This window comes from Neolamprologus multifasciatus, chromosome 15 (assembly GCF_963576455.1).
Source record: "Neolamprologus multifasciatus chromosome 15, fNeoMul1.2, whole genome shotgun sequence".
Taxonomy (NCBI): domain Eukaryota; kingdom Metazoa; phylum Chordata; class Actinopteri; order Cichliformes; family Cichlidae; genus Neolamprologus; species Neolamprologus multifasciatus.
In genome coordinates this window covers 23,606,901-23,628,105 of record NC_140453.1, presented here as the reverse complement: position 1 = coordinate 23,628,105, position 21,205 = coordinate 23,606,901, and the positions used below count along the sequence as shown (strand labels likewise).

At 38.4% G+C, this 21,205-nt stretch overlaps 1 protein-coding gene across 4 annotated transcripts in view; it reads right to left on the bottom strand.

The window, feature by feature from the left end:
* Nucleotides 1-21,205, bottom strand: part of col12a1b (collagen, type XII, alpha 1b) — a 169,276-nt gene that overhangs the window by 140,427 nt on the left and 7,644 nt on the right. For all 4 annotated transcript variants that reach the window (XM_085134191.1, XM_085134192.1, XM_085134194.1 and 1 more), the window contains exons 5-12: nt 19,148-19,207; nt 17,604-17,867; nt 16,392-16,556; nt 15,017-15,190; nt 14,502-14,792; nt 13,176-13,778; nt 3,290-3,568; nt 2,686-2,961 (exon numbers count right to left, since the gene is read on the bottom strand). In XM_085134191.1, the coding sequence (XP_084990317.1) occupies nt 2,686-2,961; nt 3,290-3,568; nt 13,176-13,778; nt 14,502-14,792; nt 15,017-15,190; nt 16,392-16,556; nt 17,604-17,867; nt 19,148-19,207 (2,112 nt within the window). The remainder of the gene's footprint in view (nt 1-2,685; nt 2,962-3,289; nt 3,569-13,175; nt 13,779-14,501; nt 14,793-15,016; nt 15,191-16,391; nt 16,557-17,603; nt 17,868-19,147; nt 19,208-21,205) is intronic.

Below are 21,205 nucleotides of genomic sequence, written 5' to 3'. Positions count from 1 at the left end.
TTTAGTTTATGTTTTTTTTTGTACCTTGATGGCTGCCTGCACAAGTCTAACCACCAGCAGAAGCAATACAATGCTGATGATACACCACAGACTGCTCTTTGTGTCTGACATCTGATAGTTTATGCTGCCATTATATACCCCAAAGATTCAGGCTCCAGTTACACCGCTAACCCATCAATGTGTTTACCCTATCGCATGGTATCCATCACTCACACTGGCAATCGCTTTAATTACATAGAACATGCTCAATTTCCATCTCTAATGGTTACTCTACCTCCATGCACCATGATGTCCCCCATTGGCTGGTGAAATCTGTCTGAGGATTTTTGCTGCCACTGTGTTGGTGTTTTTAAACTATGTGTAATAAACGAGGGGTAAATCTGGGGGTAGAGACCTGTCAATCACGAAACAGACCAACCCTAAAGCACACACAGCTTTATAGTCCTTTTTGACTCTAATGGAGACCATAATCTACTAAACAAACATCGTGTTTTATTAAATGAGACTTGAAACTAGTAATTGAGACTATATACTCACAAGGAAAGTATTTACTGAGGTCATAAATCAACAGAGAACATTTTCCCATAGACTTCTTTACCGCCTGACTTCTCGTTGCTACCTGTGTGGTTTAATTCAAAAATAAAGTGTCTACACTCTGTGTTTGAGGGGGCTTTTTTGTCTGAAAAACAAAGAAAAACAGCTTTTCTCATGGAAACAGATGAAAGAGACAAACAAACAGACAAAAAGGTGCATGTGTTGTGGCCCATTATTCATGCATCATGTGACTGGAGGAGAAAAAAACTGGATGGGAAACTCTCTGAGCCGGAGGACTACTTGACTAAGACTCCACTGGAGCAGCGCAGAAGAAAATTGTTTTTACTGGGCAGCTACCAGCATGTCAATTAGTCAAAGAGACTCTAGAAGTGAAGTATGTTTCAAAATTTCCCCTTTGAAAAATAACTGCTAAAATAAACCGTGAGTCATGGGCAGAGCTTCCTGCGTGTGCATTTTTCTTACTGTAGATGTATTTTTAAGCAAAAACTTTCCCCTGATATCAGTCAGGAAAACTGGGACAAAGAGTTAACTGACTCCTATGTAACTGTGTGCTGTGGGAGGTGGGACAAACTGCTAACAAAAAAGAAAGAATGTATGCAAAACCTCAAGGCTCTGCATCGATTTATAGTTTTGAGGTAAAGTCATGTTCTAATGGGAACAATATTATAAGCCAAATGAGGGGGAGAATAAATCCATCTGAGGGCCAGCTGGGCGTTTCATGTCAAAGAGGTGCAAGCTGGGATTAATCCTGTCCCATTTTATAAACTGTCAAATTCCAAAAAAACTAACAAAAATAGAGTCGACTCAGATGACACGCAGCTGCACTATGTGAAGGAGCTGAAAGGACCAGGAGGTGAAAGGTAAACGCTAAGAAAAGCTGTTTCCATGGCACCAAGAAGTATGATTTGTTTATTTCCAGCCTCTGTCTTCAGTTTTGGATAAAAGATTATAATCTTAAGCATCTTTGGAAGACTCGTCGTTCCTCTCTAAAAGCAGTAAATCTGCCTGTGCTCGAATCTACAAAACTTCAGAAAAACATCTTCGGTTTGCTTCCTGTCTTTGTTGTTTATCGCCTCTGAGTACACCATGGTCCATTTCTATCTCTGAGCTTATGTCTGTTTTTCATTCCTTTCCCTGTAAGGCTGCACAGATCTGACGAGGAGTTCAACAGGAGGCAGGCTGCGCTAACTTCGCAGGGCTCGCAGGGGTCAAAAAATGTGCGCACTCCCACACTCCCGGGCACCACGATGACTTTAAAAAGACACTTAATTCTATCAGAATAAAGTCTAATTTATTCCCATTCTTTAAGTCGGAACAACAGCTTGGACCCATTAAGTTTTAATCATCCCCAAATCCTTTGTGATTTAAAGGTGCAATTAGATTTTCATAGTTTTTAAAGTCCCCTAGCACCAAGTAAATGATCACGCCATGTCTGCAGGCACCTGCCAGGGATCAGAACCGGTGACTCAACCAGCCACTGAGCCAACTACTTGGACTTCTGGGGTCAGTTTGTCCCGAAAACAACAAAGATTTCCTTCAACTGAAGCTTCACTCATGTAGCTCTTATTTATAAGAACATCTGTTGCCCATTAATAGTTAACCCTGTGAAGCCTTTTTTTATTTTTTGTTTGTTTGTTTTTTTCAGTTTTCACACTGTTACATGGAGATCTATGGCACAGCATCAGGCTCAGCTAACTGAACCGTTTCCTGTTCAGCTTTAGCCTTGGCACTACAGTTCCCAAGATGCTTTGGCTCAGGCAGACAGGAAGTATAATGCTACCACAGAGTTTTTAGTATTTGCTGGTTCCTCTTGTGTTCATATTTGTTTTCATTTGGTTTTTAATCAGGAAGCACATACAATGACGTTCATCCCATAGTGAAAAAGATCCCATATACCAGATTTAGCTGCTAGCTAATTTACCTCTGCAGTCTGTGGGTACATACACCCAATATTAAATGGGGCTAATGATCTTTTTTCTTTGGTACCCGCAACAATCTACTCTTCCTTTGATGCAGCAGTGTCTAAAAGTGTACAACTGATATTAAAAAGGTTATTGTCCATTAACTTTTTATTAACTATAGTTTATGCTTTTTTATGTTTTTGTTGCATATGTCGATAACCCCACTTGCCTTCTTTGGTAGTGCCCACAGTCTGTAGCGGCGCTCCGGGGCCGGACGGGTATTCGGGAGTGACGGTGACACGGTAGGTGGTTTGAGGCCGAAGCTCGTGGAGCACGGTGGTTATCTCCCTGCCAGTGGTGGTCGTCTCCATCCTCCGGCTCTCATCGTCGACCGGTTCATAGTTGAGTCGGTAGCGAATGACTGGTCCGGGAGCTGCTAGCCATGACACTCTGAAGCTGTCTGTTGTCTCTTCAGATACTCTGAGGTTGCTAACTGGGCCTTGTTCTGTGACACAAGTGAATCAGACACCCTCAGCTTTAACTGCATATCTTTACTCATTCATGCTGCCACTGTCCAAAACCTGAGCCTATTGTTCTGCGGTAACCTGCAGCAACCAACGTTGTGAATCAATCAATACACCTTCCAGTTCAATATTACACCTAATCACTTAATTTTTTCTATCACAAGTTTGGTCTTGGTATTAAAATCAGTTTTTCAAAAGTTACATTTAATTTGTTTATATCTGTACTACACCTTTATGTTGATTAACAAAATATCTTAGCAGTGTGGAAAAAGAAAAGCATAAATACATTTTTTATGCCAGTATAAATACCTTCTAGCGTGGTCTGATAGCCAGTCACAGGCAAGCTTTCCCCTTTCTCGTAGTGAGCGTAGATGTTGACTTCGTAGCGAGTGTAAGGGTTGAGGTAGGGCAGGAAGGCAGTCAGGGAGTTCCCGGGCACAGACATGGACACAAAATGCCCGTCGGGGTCATCTGCCGGCCTGAACTGAACCAGGTAGGACTCAACATTGGTGGCGTCCGTCTTCCATGAGGTCCTAAAGCTTCTGGAGCCGATCTCTGAGAAGGTCAGGTCCTTTGGCGAGATCAGTTCTGGAGGAGGAAGAATTTTTTTTTTTAACTTAACAGGGTTCAGCAGCTAGTTCCTTTTTTGGCATAAAGAGTGTCTTCATTACGAATTAAGGAGAAGAAGAAGATGGTTAAATAATTAAAATAAAACAATACAGCACTTTGCTCTGAGAAAAAAGATGATTATTCTCTGAAAGAAAATTATTGTATGTGTAAACTCAGACGTGAATGGTAAAATCATCAATAAACTGTAATCACGCGATACCAGCCTTAACCTCAAACTTAACATTTGAGGTTAAGGCTGGTAACATCACCCCAATTCTGAGGCTATCCTCGCACTGGGAGGTGGATTTTCTTAGACTTCTATATAATCTGACTTCTTTCTTTAACCAGAGGAGCTGCTCCCTGTAGGTAATTGAGATGAATGCAAGTTTAAGGTTTTCAGACCTGGAAGGTAAGCCAATATTTTATATAAAGCCTTTCCAAAATAACCATATTAAATAATGCCAGCATTGCATTAGATTACATTTTGGTAAGTTTGCAGGATTGCTGAGCAGTTCTGAAATGATGATCATGTTACCGAAGAACAATTCATTTTACTAGAAAGAGTAAAATGTTACATCAAAGTCAGGGTAAAGGTGTTATCTTAGGTTATTCGAATGAAAATGTAAAGTATTCAAATCATCATACAAAACTGTTTGTACACTCTAAGAAATGACACACTGATGTTGGTAGCATTAAGTAAATGTTTTATGTTAAAACTAATGCCACCAATTGATTTTTAACTTTAAACACAAGTATGTTGTTTTGAATTTAATTAACAACATCAGATTTCAATACAACAAAATGCAGTAAATTAAATCCAACGTAAAAAGTTCATTTAAAATGAAGAGCACTTTAATTTAAAGAGGATTGTCCTAATAGGCTCTCCGTACTTCTGAGTTTGCACATGTGCAGTGTGGAAGTTTGATCATCCGCCATTTTCAACTGAGAGTTGCATATTGACACATATGCTTAGTAACCTGGATAGAATCCATCGCCATCTGATGATTATTTGGTAAGTACAACAATTTAAGGATGACAAATTTGATTAATGTATACTAACTGATAAACATCTGACACTTTCGGGAATACTTTTGCATTTTTTTTTAAACAAATGATGCCTGGTAAATTTTTTTAACACTCTAGCTTGTATACCTGTCACGTGTTAGAAGTATGAATACATTTAACAAATATTGTTGAACCTGCTTCGGTGTAATTTTCCAAAATCTTTTGCGATTCCTGTTAAGGTGAGACTTGCCTACTAAGACCGACAGTTTTAAAAATTACTCCCAACATCTACCACACCTGCTCCCTGACATCAGTAATAACCACCGGGAGCGCCAGCAATCCTGTAGTTTGAAGAATGAAATGAATGTATAGTGTATTTTAGAAATGTGCCTCAATTAAGTTGCTACATTGTTTGAAAGAATTCGACTCCATGTTGATTTCTGGTTTACTGTCAAACGCAGGGATTTAAGCGATTAACAGTTTGATTTGTAAAGTATAAGACATGCGTTCTTCTGTTGCCATTGAAGAATTGCAGAATAATGTGTAATGTACTGTTATATATAATGCATTTAACTCCTTGTATCAGTTTCCATTGGCTATCATCGCTACCGAAGACAGGAAATCATCAAAGGCATGCCATTCATTGCAGAGGTCAAAAACAGATGGCCTGCCCTGTTTTCAGAGACTGAGGTAATTCTTACTAACTTTGTTATTGCAACTCATTTTCATAAGAACTTGTATTTGAAGTAGAACAAAGTACTGTAAATTGTTAATTTTAAAAGATACAAAATGTTTGACTGAAAGTTGTATCATTCTTGCATGTAGCCTCTAATAAAATTAATAGAGAATACTCTCTAGTTGTAATTTTTAATATGTTTCAGGTTGTTGCAGAGTTCACTCGCATCACCATGGTCCCTTTGTTGTAGACTTTCATGGCCAAGCTGGACCACTACGCTGACCACCTTCTTAGAGTGTTCAAAAAGAAGGGGGGAACAGCTAAACGCAATATCAACTTAATCATGGCAGCCATGGATGGGGTATGTATTTTAGTTGACCTTGATTGAGCTCTGAAATTATTTGAATGCTTCTTCAACTTCTGTGTCTGTCATTAATCAGAATTTTTTTTCAACTGAATATGTGTATATTTGAATATTTTGTAGATACATGTGAATCAGTGACATGCAGTCAAGTGAGGCACCTTAATGAGAAGTAAAATACTAACAAAAGAGAAATTCAATTTGTACACTAGATTTTAAATTTGCTTTCTGTGTGATTTCAATATTTTTATGGTCAAAATTGCTGTCATTACGGATTTTCTGTTCAAATACAAGGTAAAACGCTGAGCGGAGGCAATGATGATGCTGTGTCTCACCGCGGACACACACATGCGCAATCCCACTGCTGTTTCTCTAAATTGCCAACGTACATGTTTGATTACACATGTAATACAGATGATGACTTGATGCAGACTACCTAATTTATTTGACAAATGTGTGTTACATGTTTAATGTTATTGGTCATAAATGTGCTGCAAAAATGCATGGAGTGAGGCTGATGGAGGGCAGTGCTGAACCCTAAAAGCAACATGTATAAGAGGTACACGTATATGGATTCACAGTGTAATCACATTACACTGAGAGCGCCATTGACACAGTGGATAAAGCAGCGCTCTTAGGAAACATCAGTAAATTTCACAAAGGACAAATTGACACCAAATCAGTCCTAAGCAATGAGATGCACCAATTTTATTTCAATGCATCTCCAATTTATAAATTAATAAATTGATGTAAAATGAATGATTTTTCTATAATTGTTTCCAGGTCATTTGACCAATTTATTTACTACACACAAAAAATGAGACACACCAAACCTAAATAAATTTTAATGCATCTTCTGTAGGGCTGGGCACTTATTGCATCGCTTATCAATATTGTGATAACACACGTCCTATGTGATTAAAATGATAGACTGCTTTCAAACCTCTAAAAAAAATTATAATTTAGTTGAGACTATTACTTCAATTAATGTCAAACTTATCATCAGTTCAACAAGATAAATAACTGCTGGTTTGTCTAAATAGCACATTTGCTAAATTTAATTTGCAGTATTTGTATTTGTGAGGCTGCATTGATAGATTTATAGGCAAAAATACTATTATGATCTTTTATTGTTAAGAAGCTTGGAAAGAAAAGTGTCTGGACTTCTTTAAGTTGCTTGAAGACGTTTCATCTCTCATCCGAGAAGCTTCTTCAGAAGCTTCACTTTTCTTTCCAAGTGCCTTAGACTAAGATGACCTGGATGACTGAGAACCTTCACAGACTTATTGTTATTGCAAAAAATACCACAAAATGTCATGATAGGATTTTAAGTCCATATTGCCCAGTTCTAATCTTCTATTTAATTTTAATATTTTTAGGGGCACAATTATTAAATATATTGTTGAACAATCTAGAATTGATTAAAGCAAAAATGAAAGCTTTCACGTAATGTCAAAATTGAAAAGCTTCGATTTTTTGGTTCATATATTTGTTTATCTGACTCAGAGGAGTCAGTGCCTTACCAATCATGAACCTCACTGCACGTCACTGATGTGAGTTATGAAACATTGCTTAATCACTTATCTGGATTATGTGTTAATATTTTTGACTTTGTTTTGCAAAGAGGTTGAAAGGAACCAAAATAGGAAACTTCTCTCATATTGAGTTCTTATCTCCACCAGACTCCCAGCGTTGATGTTCAACGGGAATGCATTCTGAACGCTGTCTGTGTCTACTTACTTACTTACTGTCTGAAAAGCTAGATGACCTGTTCAAGGAATTCTTGGTAAGTTAAAAAAGGAAAACGATCAGTTATTTTCCTTTTTTTAATTTAGGATTGGAAATGGAAGGTGGACTTACTTGTCCATATGTATATGTATGCAATTAACTTATCTTTTTCTTTTATTTTTATTTAAAGGATGTGGATCTTGGAGCAAGCAGAGAAACGGAGCAGCTGACTTTGGGAGTCTATGTTGTCAGACATGAAGGAGCAAACTCTGCAGATACACCTGAGGACATTGGTGTCATCATAGAAGGATGCACTGTGCTGCAAGCTCTTAGTGATGTGGCAAAGGGTTGTGCCCTCCTGCTTGGACTAATCTACAGTCTAAATCTGAGCTACCCAAAGCACCTGAAATACACATTTGAATTTCTTCAGAAGGTGCTGATGAAGTTGGATGGGAACAACCTATCCATGAAGGTGCAAGTTCTGAAAAACAAACTGCTTGAGTGAAACAGCCTGCACTGAACTATAGAGGACACTGAACTTTTAGGTTCTCGAACCCTTCTCCTTGCACTTCATAAACTGTTCACTTTGAATTGCCACAATAACTTCTGCAAGGCCTTTCACTTTTCTGCGTTCTTTGTTCTTGAACCTTTACCAACATCCAACTACACAGAAAAAAAAACGTCCTAACTTTGGACTTCAGTTTAAGTTTTGAAGCAAAGGTTATTTTTCTAAATATGGACAAAAATGACACTAAAGTAATTTCTACCTGCTGTTTGCAGGGCTGTATTGTGGGCTTATGTTATGTTAATGTTAAAAATGTTGGAATCACAACACTTTCCAGTTTTAATCATTTCAGTTTAACATGAAATTCTGTATCTTTTCTTCCTGCACTTAAAATGCACTTGAATATATGTAAAGATTGTTTAGGAAAAAAGATCTAGAACCATTTGAATTGCTCAAAGTGTGCTTCAACAAGTTTTACACAAAGTGTTATTAAAGTTAGGTTAACTGAATAAACTTGTGTTCGATTTTTTTAATTTACAAACTTAAATAGAGTAAGTTGCAATTCTGTTAAAGTGATTTAATCCTATAGTTTCAGTAGAGCGTGTTTTGGGTGAGTAGATTTATCAGATTTACTTAAAATCTGTTGTTCAAATTAAATATATCATACATTTTATATTTCACTAACCCAGTTGTGTGGAACCGGTTGACATAACTGGGTGGAGTAAATACAACATGTTATTTCTTAAAGTAAGTAGAGCTTGTTTTGGTTGAGTAGGTTTTATTTAGTCTTCTCAATTTAAATCAACAAGGTTAGTTAGATCAACATTATGATATTCAGCTAATACAACATGATTCTTTTGATTTGCATTTAATTATCCAAATGTTATCAGATGTACTCAAAATGTCTTGTTAAAATTAAATGTATCATACATTTTATATTTCACTAACCCAGTTGTGTGGAACCGGTTGACATAACTGGGTGGAGTAAATACAACATTTTATTTCTTAGAGTGTATGGTATCCATCTCTGTGGAAATTCTTTATAGCATTTTTAAATCTTGATAACTTTTTTTTTATCATGATTTGTGCTTTACCAGAAGTTAAAATGCAATTTGGTGTTTAATTCCAAAAACTAAACTGACTGACTAAATGTGGAACAACTGAGATATATACAGGTGGTTTGACATCTGTTTTCAAAATGGATCATCAGAAGAAATACATTCCTGCTCTGGCTCTGACATTAAACTGGGCTGACAAAATATGTGTCTGACATCTTTGATATAGTGGGAAAAACAGCATCTTTCTCCAAATCTGGCTGTTAGTTAAAGGTGATTCATAGTCACATGCTGCATCTGTTAAATCAGCCCCAGATGTGATTACCTATGAGTGTCCCCTGTTGTGAAAAGGGTCCCTTAGGAGTCCTGTTGTTGCAGATTTCAAAGTCCACACTAGGTGAGCTGCCTGATATTTTGTTTTCCCACTAGGTCATTTGAGATTAGACCCACCACAAGCAACCCTGACTAATTTATTCATTGAAGTTTGCAACTTATCTCCCTGGTATTGATTTTTCAGACACAATGAACACATTACTTCAAGCAGCTGGCCAACAGGCTCAGATTTGCATCATCAATCAGCTCAGTCTTTCTAGTGGAAAAACTAAAGCAGTTCTACAATTCGTATTCTCTGGAAGCTCTCTTTTTTTTCTTCCTGTCTAAGGCTGTTATCCATATTCATAAACCCTCATCTGAAATAGACAAAAGTAGAAGAGAAAGGGTCGACCTACAAGGCAGTGCCATCATTCAGGATCGGGAGGGCCGAGACCCGCTACCAGAGCTCTTTAAGTTGGGCTCCTGCACATTCTCTTTGTTGACATAAAGTCATTATTATATAAGGATTATATAATTGGCAATCAAAGCTGGTGTGAGTCACATTTAACACTGCCAGACGTGGAAGCTTGTTTTGGCAAACACTGAGCGGTTATTATTGCCCTTTTCTAAGAGGATGAAACAGCATTTGTGCTTTAACATCTTTGGTGTTTAAACCCGACTAGCAGACGTTTTGGGGTGGGTGATGACTTCAGTGCAAAGAACTGCACTTCAAAGGTTTGTTTATGTGACAGACAACACACCTGACAGCTTGCATAGACTTTGTGTGGTTACACACTGAGTCATCTGCTGCTCTGGCTCAGTTTAAACATATGCAAATACATCTCTGCAAAGGACTATTTGACCCATTTGCATATGCAGAAACTCTCCTTGTCCTTGAAAGATCAAAAGGTGGGCATGTGTTTTACACGTTGAGGCAAAAAAATGGTTTTAGCTAATAAAGACATGGTCAGAAAATGGACATGAAAGTAATCATGTCCATGTGGATGGCTGATGGTACAGTTATGTACTCTCATCGACCTCACAGGGGGGTAAAGTTGCAACCGACTGCTGCTGTGGTTAATTGTTAAAATGTTGATTTCTTGACTGCACGTGTAACAATAACATTAGTTAACTGGTAGATTTAGAACTTGAGCTGAAATTTTTAACAAAAGATTTCTAATTATTGTACTAAACCCATGGGTTGATCAAAAGCATTGGCATTGTTTTTAGCACTGTATGCAAATAAATGAAAACAGCTTCAGCTGTTTGGTGGTTAGGAGGAGGAAGCTGTTGTTTGGTGTGGAAAACCTTGAAAAACTAACAACATGTGTTGAACTTGTTTAAAACAAATAAAGTGAGAAAGCAAGATAAATCTCAGAAATTAAACCCAAAATAGAGACCAACAGGATGCTGGACTTGTTTATAGTTTTTGACGTTGTACTTCTTTTCCATTATTATGTGAACACTGAAAACTATACTTCCTGAACAAATGGAAATGTTTGAAAGCAAGTTGTATTATATATATATATATATTAGGGGTGCAACGATACACAAAATTCACGGTTCGGTTCGGTTCGATACTTTGGTGTCACGGTTCGATATTTTTTCGATACAAAAAAAAATGTTCATGCCTTTTAATTTGTCATTTATTAAAATTCTAAATATATATTTTAACTCAAAAGCACAGTTTTTAAATTTAATGTTGCTGAAACAACAAAGTAATAAAAAAAATTAATATCTGATTGAGGAATCACTCATCTTTGGAAAAGAGAGTTTATTACAGAGTAATGGCTCTTTCCAAAATAAAAGCTATACTATACGCTTCTTCTGGGCTATATTCTCAGCAGCATATTAAACATATCAGGTCCCCATAAGGAGAATCATGTGCTAACGGCTGTCTAAATGACTCGGGTAAAGTTTGTAGCATGCGTGCTTGTTGTTTTTGTCTGCTTCCACTTGTCTTTGCACTAGGATGATGTCAGAGTAAATGTGCAGTCATATTCGTTGTGTTCCCACTAGTGTTGTCAGCGTTAATCTGAAATGACGTTAACACCACAACACGGCAAATCTCTGTTAACTAGCTTCCGTGGATCGCCCATGCGTGGGGCTGGACAGCCAACACGTTAACGAGCTAACCTGCTAACGCACTAGTTCCCACCAATGTAATTGAGCATTGCGTGGCACATCCAACATACTGTTTTACTTTTGTTCATGACATGCTTACCTTCAGGGTCATACGTCACATGAAAACCAAAATAGTTCCAAACGCCAGATCTGAATGAGGGTGGGGGAGGTTCAATTTGCCATGTTGCAACTAGCTTAACTTCTGTCTCGCTAGCTTGCCCTGTGCTCAGTGAATCTGTGTTCGACTACTCCGCCTAGGCTGCACTGTCGAGCGCAGATCCACTGAGCGCTCAACTGAGACAGCATCGTCAGAAGGAAAGTTGATAAAATAAATTAAAAATTTTGTATTGTTCGATACATATGCGTACCGAACCGAAAGCACTGTATCGAACGGTTCAATTCCGATACGAGTATCGTTGCACCCCTAATATATATATATATATATATATATATATATATATATAACTAATGAACTGTGGGCTGTTTTGTACTCCATGGTTGGTTCTGTTGAGCTACCTCGTGCCAACAATTAAGCAAAGTTTATTCATAAAGTCCTCTGAATGTCATTTAGCAAATGTAAAATGGAATAAACGGATAAAGATCTGTTTCTATCCATCAACATAAAAAATATCATTGTCTGCAAAGGAAATCAGAATTCAGAATTCATCTAAAACAGTATAAAACTTGTGTGAAAAAAGTTTTCGGGGTTTTAAAAAATATATATCTTTGTATATTTTGCACTGAGCGTTTTAGCTTTTGCACTGTACTCAAATGTGACAGGGGCTGATCTGATCTGAATGAAGGTGTTCAACTCATGAATCCTGAGAACTGAATCCTCCAGTGTAACTGAGAAGCCTCAGAATTAATAGCCAAAGAGGTAAAAATGCGCTGAAATCAATCATAAAGCAGTACGTTTGTTGCAGACTGGTGATTTCAAGACCGAGATCAACAGTGAATGGTTCAAACCTTCAAACTTAGTTTTCACAGAATTATAATGTTGATGCTGGAGTGTTGGTATACAGTTCATAGGGTATACTACAGCTTGCCATTAAAAGAAATCCTATAATTATGATGCTGAATAGCCTTAATATGCTCTTGATTTCTGGCTGTAATTGAAAAATAAACTTGTGCAAACAAAAGTAAGTTCCCTGACTTCACGATGTACGTCTTGGACATTGCTTAGATGTCCTTTTCAGACTTTCTATTTAAAAAATTTTGTATCCAGTCACTGTTTTATACTATCAATTATTATAGATTATAAAAAATGAAATAAAGCAGATATCCTCAATCGAAGAAAGAAAAGAAGAGTAAGAATGTCAAACCTCCAATTTCTGACTGTTTCCCATTCCAATTAACTTTCTGAATTTATTCTAATCTGCAAGTTTATAATGCAGATAAAAGAGGACAAAAGTTCACATTACTTTAAAAGTAATCAGTTGCCAAATTAATTCAATTACAAAGACTTCTGTGGTGTTTTGTTGCTGTTTGTTGTTTCAACCATGTTTGATAGGGATTCAGTGTGTAAAACTGATTAACATCCAGCATTACAGTTAAAGCTAGGATGTACACAACTACATAAAGCAACATGAATTAGATTAAAATGAGTATTGCTTTCTTTTTTTACATAAATAACACAGTCCAAATAAAGACTGAATTAAAAAAATCAAAAAGCAGAAACATAATATATGTATCCATCAAAAGAAAAAATTAAATCTTATGGAACTCTATAACCCTAAACACAAAACACAAGCACATTGGTCAAACAAAGCCCAGCATAGCACAATGTCATCTGCATAGAGGATTTTAACCACATTACTTACGTCTCTGGAGGATGTTGCGGAGTTCCTGTTCAATCCGGAGGCAGATGGACTGAATGAGTTCTTTGGAAATCCTCTGGAAGGCATCAAAGTCTTCTACAGTGTACACATGGGTCTCTGCAGGTGGATTAGCAATGGCCTCAAGCTCACTTCGCACAGCATCCTTAACACCCACAGCAAAAATCTCTACATCAGCATTTCTCAGCCTGGTGGCCGGCTCTTGGAAGGCATCGGAGGATTTTCCATCAGTGATGAGGATGGTGACACGAGGAACATTGGCACGCGCTCCTCTGGCAGCCTGGAATATCTTCTCCTTGACATAAGTCATGGCCCTGCCGGTGTTGGTGGAGCCGCCACGGTATGGGAAATTTCGCACAGCCTTGACCACGGCATTTAGATCGTGGTGAGTGTTCAGGTAGAACTCAGGGTGAGGATCCCTGCTGTACTGGACCAAGCTGATCTGAACTTTGTCAGGCCCAATGTCAAAGGTATTGACCAACACTTCTAGGAAGGCTTTTACTTTGGCAAAATTTGCCAGACCAATGCTATAGGATCCATCAACCAGAAGGACAACATCAGCTTGCACATCCACACCAAGGGAACACTCTGGATAGAAAGAAAAAAAAAGTACAAAGTTGACTGTTAAATTCTTTACTGTTCAGTGACAATGATATCTAATGGTGTTTATTCTTGTAGAAAGTTGATAATGAGCTAAAGAATGGTGGTGTTGAGAAAGTCTTAATAGCATGTGCTAGTCCTCTAAAGATAATACAACATTTGAACAACAGCAGTGCACAGTTTCCAGTGTGGCTGCAAGTCACACTGAGGCCCCCTGGGGTCTAATCAGGCATAATACTAGCTCTAACTCTATCCCTCTGCTATCAGAATTTGTTTTTTTTAATTGCTTTCCAAAGTCTTGGCAATCATTGGAGAAAATAAGGAAGTATTCTAACTAACAAGCATTGAAATCTGTGAACATTTATTCCAAGAATCACTTTTTTTTTTTTTAAGATATAAAATTAGTCTTCAGGACTAGAGCTAGAGGTGATGACTTAGACATCACTGGCTTAAATTTGGTCAGCTTTTTTATGGACCTCTTCCCAGAACTTTTTGATTGTCACCTGCAATTTGTTTAGTCTGACATGTGAGCTGATATAATGTTTCCAGGTTTCTTTGCATTATTTACAGCAGAGCGTTGAGTCAGTACAGTTTGCCAGAGCCTGCTAATTAAACCACTGATACACTTATAGATATTTTATTCATTAATCTATGCCGGTAGTCAAAGAGAAGTCTCTCTATAAACTTTTACTTTCATTGTTTGGTACTCACCCAGTGAAACTCTAACTGGCAGAGTCTTCTGCATGGCCGTGATGGGCTCGCTGGGTGTCAACCCCTTCAAGGCAAACAGAATGATTTGGTACTCTGTATCTGCCGAGAGACCTCGGACCACCACCGAGGTCTGGCCTGCACCCACATACAGTTCCTGACGCATGCTGCCAGCCATCATAGGGATCAGCTGAATCTTGTATCCGGAAACATCTCCGATAGAGGGATCCCACATCAACCGCATGGACTTTGAGATTACCTCCTGGACCTGGAGATTGGAGGCTGGCTCAACAACTACAAAAATCAGAGATGGAATCACAATTATAATGTCATATATTTGGAAAAATTAAATAAAAAATAAGAGACAAAAAATAAGAGTGTATACTGCAATCTACATCAAACTACAGTTTCAACCATATTAAAGGGTAAAAACAAAGGTACAAATGGCAACTTCAGGAGAATGTTTTTTTTAACAACTCAGACTAGGCATGAAAGTAGTAGTTTTAAAGATGTCTCACATTCGTCTCCACTGACGACTACATTGAGCTGATCTTCTACACCAGCGCACATCCGAGTAATGAGCTGTTTTTGCACGTTCTTTATCATGTCGAAGGTGGCCACACTGTAGATGTGACTGCCGTAAGGGGTAGAGGCCATTAGCCTCATCTCCTCTTCATCTGCCTGTTGGATACCTACGGGGGAAAAAGACAAACCACAAACTCAAAGCTGTGGTAAAAGCAGAGTGGATGGTTCTTCATGAACATGTGGAAATTGTTGTGGTTTTCAATGCCGGCCAAATTTAGAAATGATTCCTCATTTTGAGCTAAGCTGAGGCGACACCACTGAATTCTTAGCCATCCTTGTAAACTCACTGGCATTGGTTGACGAGGTAACGGGTGCATTTGCTCCAGTTCTGTAAATACTGGATGAAATGAGCAATCTGTAACAAAGTTAAGCAAGCATTTATTTTCCACGTTTGCATATTAAATGCTCTCTTTTCTGTTCCACATTGGTTGGAAAGTCTGACAACATGGGCAGTAAATATGAAAAGGGTTTATGATGCTATACTCCTCTGTAAAACTTTGACACTGTTGGAAGAGTTGTACCCATGCATAGATTTAAGTTTGACTAAGACAGCTGGTATCCTGTGAACTTTCTTAGTGAGAGAGGTACTTACTAATAAATATTTTTATTGCTTTTAGACAGGGTCAACTATGATATGGGTTAAAGTTCTTTCATAAGTGCCTATTTGGTGGAGCTGGGGTTTAAACCCAACAACATTTTGATAAGAGGCACTGAGCAATTACCATTACTTCCTGCACCATTCAGTGTTTCTATAAAACACGTGACCATAGACCCACAAAAGTTAAGAACTCATATTTGCCAAAAGAAGCCATGTCACTGTAAGCTTTGCCTTAAGACAACTCCACCAAACTCCACCTTTAAGAATCCTTTTAAAGCTCGGATAACCTCCAAAAACATGATGGCTAGCCCGATAAGTTGTCTCTAGGGAACGTAACAGGAAGTTTACAGTGGTCCTCTGACAAAAACTAAAAACCATTAGTGTCTCGCTAAGCAGTTTTCTATCATTGATCTGTTTCCACTGACTGCAAAAGATGAGCTATAAGTCCTGAACCACCAGGCCTCTTTAACTCCATAGCAACATCCCAGTGGTGTTTCTTCATCTGAGTTTGTGGAAAGTCTGAGCGAAACTGGAGCATAAACACACATAAAACCTGCTATCACTTGCTTGTAGGTTAACGATGTAGGAATTTAACCTTGTTCCATTACTACGTCACCACAGGTTGCTTTTGTTACAAACCCCTGCTAAAAGTATTAAATACGAATGGAAAATGTAATGTGGAGTGCAATAAAATTGCTCTGGCTGCATACCGAGGACAAAGATCTCCACCCCCGTGCTCCGGAGCTGTTTGGCATAGCTCACCACTGGATCCTCAGATTTGCCATCTGTGATGATCACCAGCACTTTGGGGAGACCGTTTCTGGCGCCGGACGCCTCACTGAAAGCATTTCTCAAAACGTAGTCCAGAGCGTCACCTAGACCAATGAGAGAGAGAAGAGTTTTACTTCTCTGGGTGTTCTTAGATTTAAATTGTAGAATGATGAGGAGAAAAACAACTATTTGATTCAGGAAATTTTTTTGTAGACCAAAACGCAAACTCAGCAATAAACCAAACAGCAAAATCAGAGATATCACAGAAGGATGAAACACAGCACATAATCATGATGAGAAATCCACCACCATTTAATACTCTGAGGTACCTTCATTGATCATGCGCTCCTTCAAGTTTGATATAAACTCCATTTTTTCTTTTTCTTTTCTTGACGAAATTTTATATTACTTGTAATTTTCTTGATCTGCCTTCTAAACATTTCATATGTGGTCTGTTTCAAAATTTGAGGATATAAAATGAGCATGGTCTTAGCAGGAATGGTTCAAATTCAGTGGCACTCCTGGCATTTCTGATTTCATCTTGCACTATTCAGGCACTACTTCACTCTGCATACAGTTACTGTGAGCTACTTTGCAGCCCACCTCTAATCCAGCTCTTCCATTTCATGCTGTATCTGACTTAATCATTGTCATTTCTCTTATTATCAATGCCTGCTCTGTTTTGTCAGAGGGTCCTGCTGCTGCTCTCTTTCCATGTACACCCATGGAAGGGCGGGGAGGTCCCAGATCAGAGTGATCTCGCCAAATTTAAATGACTTCACTTGCAATAACAATCCCGTTTTGACTCAAGTGGCCCTGACAAGGCTGCTTTATTGCTTTCTCAGCAAGTTAAACTGTGTGTAATGTGATTATAATTTTATTTCCATGTACTTTAATGGATGTGTTTTTAATTCCCTTACATCCCAGAGATTTGCCTGCATATTTGTCAAGTGAGCCAAGCGAGACACACGTGAAATGAGCACTCATCTCACAAAAACAAATCACTCTTTAACAGCCATGTATTAAAAAACGATTATGCTTGCTACCAAAGATAAACATCCCCCTTAAAAAGGGTGTTACTGATTGAAAATGTCCCAGGTCAATTTAACTCCACAGAAAACCCAAAGAACTGAACAGCATCAACAGGTCACCTGTGTTTGTGTTGCCTCCTTTGTACGGCATTGAGCCGATGGCCCGCAGAAGCGCCGGTCTGTTCTGGTGTTCGTTCAGGTTGAACTCAGTCCTGGCGTCATCACTGTACTGGACCACGCCTACCCGGGTTTTTTCCTCGCCGATATGAAAGGCTCCGGCAGCCGCAGAGATGAAGGAGCGAATGTATTTGAAGTTTGGCCTGCCCACGCTCCAGGAGCCGTCCACCAAGAACACCACATCACCGATGATGCTGGCCGAGCATCCTGCAAAAAAAGTTCAAGAATGAAAAGGAAGAAAACGCTGAACATTAAACAGATTTTAAAGATGGTGATTTATCAGAAAAATCAAATTTTTCTGCCGCCATATGTGAGTAATAGCCTTGGACTTTAGGTTTATTCAGTGACAGTACTTTCCCGATAACGTTAATATTCTTTGTTGAGACTAAAAAAAACCCCACTCAGTCTTATTTTAGATTAAATAATGATTTGCATTGTTCCACTTTTGGCTCTCTCGTCTGAAAGTCAAATTGAGTGGATTTGTTTGGTTAATGCTTGAAGTTAAGGCCTGAGGGTTAAACTAAGATGTCAGTAAATATCCCACTCATGAAGTTGAATCCTGTACATGTGCCAGAAAAAGCATTTGCTAACAAGTGACTCAATGAAGCTTCAGAAGTTGTTGGCTACATCAAAGATCATCACGCCAAACAGCTCAGCAGCGCTGGTGTTCAAGTCCTGCCACTGTGTAGACTTGAATGTGGATGTTTCTTCTGATTTTTGGGTTCTTCTCTCCAACGTTAGAACAGCAGAACCTTCAGCTTACAGTATAAAGTGGCATACTTTTAGTTGCCTAATCCTAAACTTTTAAACAGACCTTAACCACTAAAGTTTTACTTGGGGGTGTTAAGATGTTGGATTTACTCGCATTCACTTTTCTCAGCTCAGCATGTTTTAAAGTCATTATTTTTTGTTAATTTAGACACTGTATGTTGAACCAGACTTCCTTGTTTCTCCTCTGCCCTGCTTTCTGGGAGTTTCCTCGTGACTTTCCCCTCATGAAGAGAAGGAAAAATCTGCACAACCTCGTCATCGTGTGCAGAACGGGGGCCAGGGCAACAGTGGCAGCAGCAGCGCTCTTGTAAATCAGCATCTGTAATGGTTTCCACTTCTCTCAGCACTTCGGGGCTGGGTTCAGCTCACTCCCACAGCTCCAACAGCAGCAACCTCCCACCACACCTATGACCCCCGCCGCACTGAGCATGTGCAGCTTCCTCCGTATTGGCATAACTGCTCGGCAGGGAACCAAATCGATGACCAAATCCTTCAGAGATTTATGGGGGCCTAATTTTGATTATTGCTATACAATGGGGTGTTTGTAGAGCCTTCCTTCACTGCTAAGCTCACACTGATGAACACCGCCCAGAAGAAAACCCACAAACAAAAAGTCGAGGAGGTACGGCAGTGGATTTATGACTCATCATTATCTGAGTAGGAAGTGAAACCCCTGGTCAAACTAAGGTGTGTAATAAGTGAACAAAAGTACTCACTGACTGAATCTGAAGCGTCTGGTTTCCTGGAAGTTCCTCTTGTGCTTCCACTAGATTCAACTGAAAGACAATGAAACAATCGCATAATTACAAAAGTCTGAGACAGTTCATATCATCTATTGTGCTGAAATTATCCTCAGGAAACCCAATATCTTTACAGTGATGACATGTTATGAATCATTTTCTGTCACTGTTTTTCTTCATTTGAAGGCAGACCTCTGAAATCAGCCCAACTCTTGTGTTTTAAATTTCCCTACGTAGGATTTATCCTCTCATCAGAGGGTTTCTTGAGCGATTTTTTCTTTTTCTCGATGCAACAAACTTCCAAATGAGCTCCCAAATGGAGAAACTGTCAGGTTGACGTCATAGTTTGTGTAGGATTTCCAGCATAGCTCAAGCTCAGAGGGCTTCTCAGATCATCAGTTGTCCCCACCAAAAACTGCTGCCATGATGTCAGTGAAGACCTCAGTCAAAGCCTGAAATCTGGGTCAGTGTCCCATTTCATACTTTTGCTTGTAAACATCATAAACATGTTTTAGGCCTATTCCTGGTTTGACAATCCGAAACCTTTCCTTCCTTCCTCTGAATACCAAAGTGCTTTACATTTTATTTACAAGTTGTTATCTTTAAATGTCTTCAGTCTTTTCTATTGGTTGATTTTTAACTACAAACCTCTCCTTGGAGTGGTTTCCTCTAACTGCTGTTCATGTATGAGTAAAAACCATAATCAGTATGACTTTATCCCTCATTGTATTTTACAATTGTTTGGTCCGAAACAGAATTAGGCAAAAAGGTACTTTTTGTAAATTCTTTCTTCCTGTTTTTTTAATGATCCAAAATGGTAAAAATGTCTTTATATGGTGTTAAATGAATCTGAACTAGGGCCAGGCTTAAAAAAATATCTAATACCTCTTAGTGCAATAAGATGGTGCAGTATGTTAATACAAACATTATTTGAAGGTACTTTTTCAAAAATGACATTCTGCAAAATGTACATAGAAATTTCACCAACAGGGGCAATGTGTTGAAATGTGTGCTGCTGTTATCCTTTGGTATCTGCCCCCTAGTGGTGAACATTTTAGTAACATGTTAGTAAGGGTGATTCCAAAAACGACCTTTAATTATGCTGTCCCTATCTCCTGGAAAAATCTGAGTTGATTACTATGTGGGGATTTAAGTCAGTGTTATAGAACTGAGAAAATAATACTGGTAGACATTGCGTCCACTGACTGTAGCGTTTGACAGTTGTATTTGTGTGTTCATGCTTATATCAGTTATCTTTTAGGCCAGGTAACTCTTGAAAATAGGTTTTTAATCTCACCAAGACCTTTATCTCAATAATAACAGGCTGTAATAATTCAAAAATGTCTTCAGCCAAGTGACCAAAGTGAATAATGAAATTTTATCTTTTGGTGCTGGAACTGTTGATTATGGTAAAGTAATATAGAGGAAAAATGTTGATGGAAATCTGTGGTAGACACGCTACAGGTTACTGTTTTCCAAGTGCAGAGGAACAAATTGTTTTTGAATTGCAAAAGGGTCAGAAGAAGCAATGCCTACATATAAATTCTCATTGCACAACTTAATGTAGCCATTATTTTTGCACAATACAATTTGAGCTGCTCTTGTGTCTTTTTTCTGTAATTAGGTAGTGGTAAACTGTTCAAAAAAATTCTGTAAATAGTAAAACCCCTCCCTTCTGCATTTAAAAAAACCCACCTTTGAAGTCATGTTGTTTGTGTTGTTCCTCGTGCCTGTTTTCAATTGTCTTGTTTTTGCTTTCGAATTTATGGTATCAATGAGTAAGCCAAAGACAATTTTCTGTCTCTCCTAAGTAACTCTCAGACTTATAACCAGTAAAAGCAGCAGTTGAGAAAAAAGGCTCACGAGCATGATTGTTTGGTGGATTTTTTCTAGAACTTCTGACCATATCACATGGTGTTCACCAGCAGAATGGAAACTGTATACAACTGGAATCTGTCCTGGCTAGTTTCCTGTGCTGCAGATTTGCTTAAATCTGTCAAGTCAGACTTTTAGTCTACAGTTTTTAAACTTTGG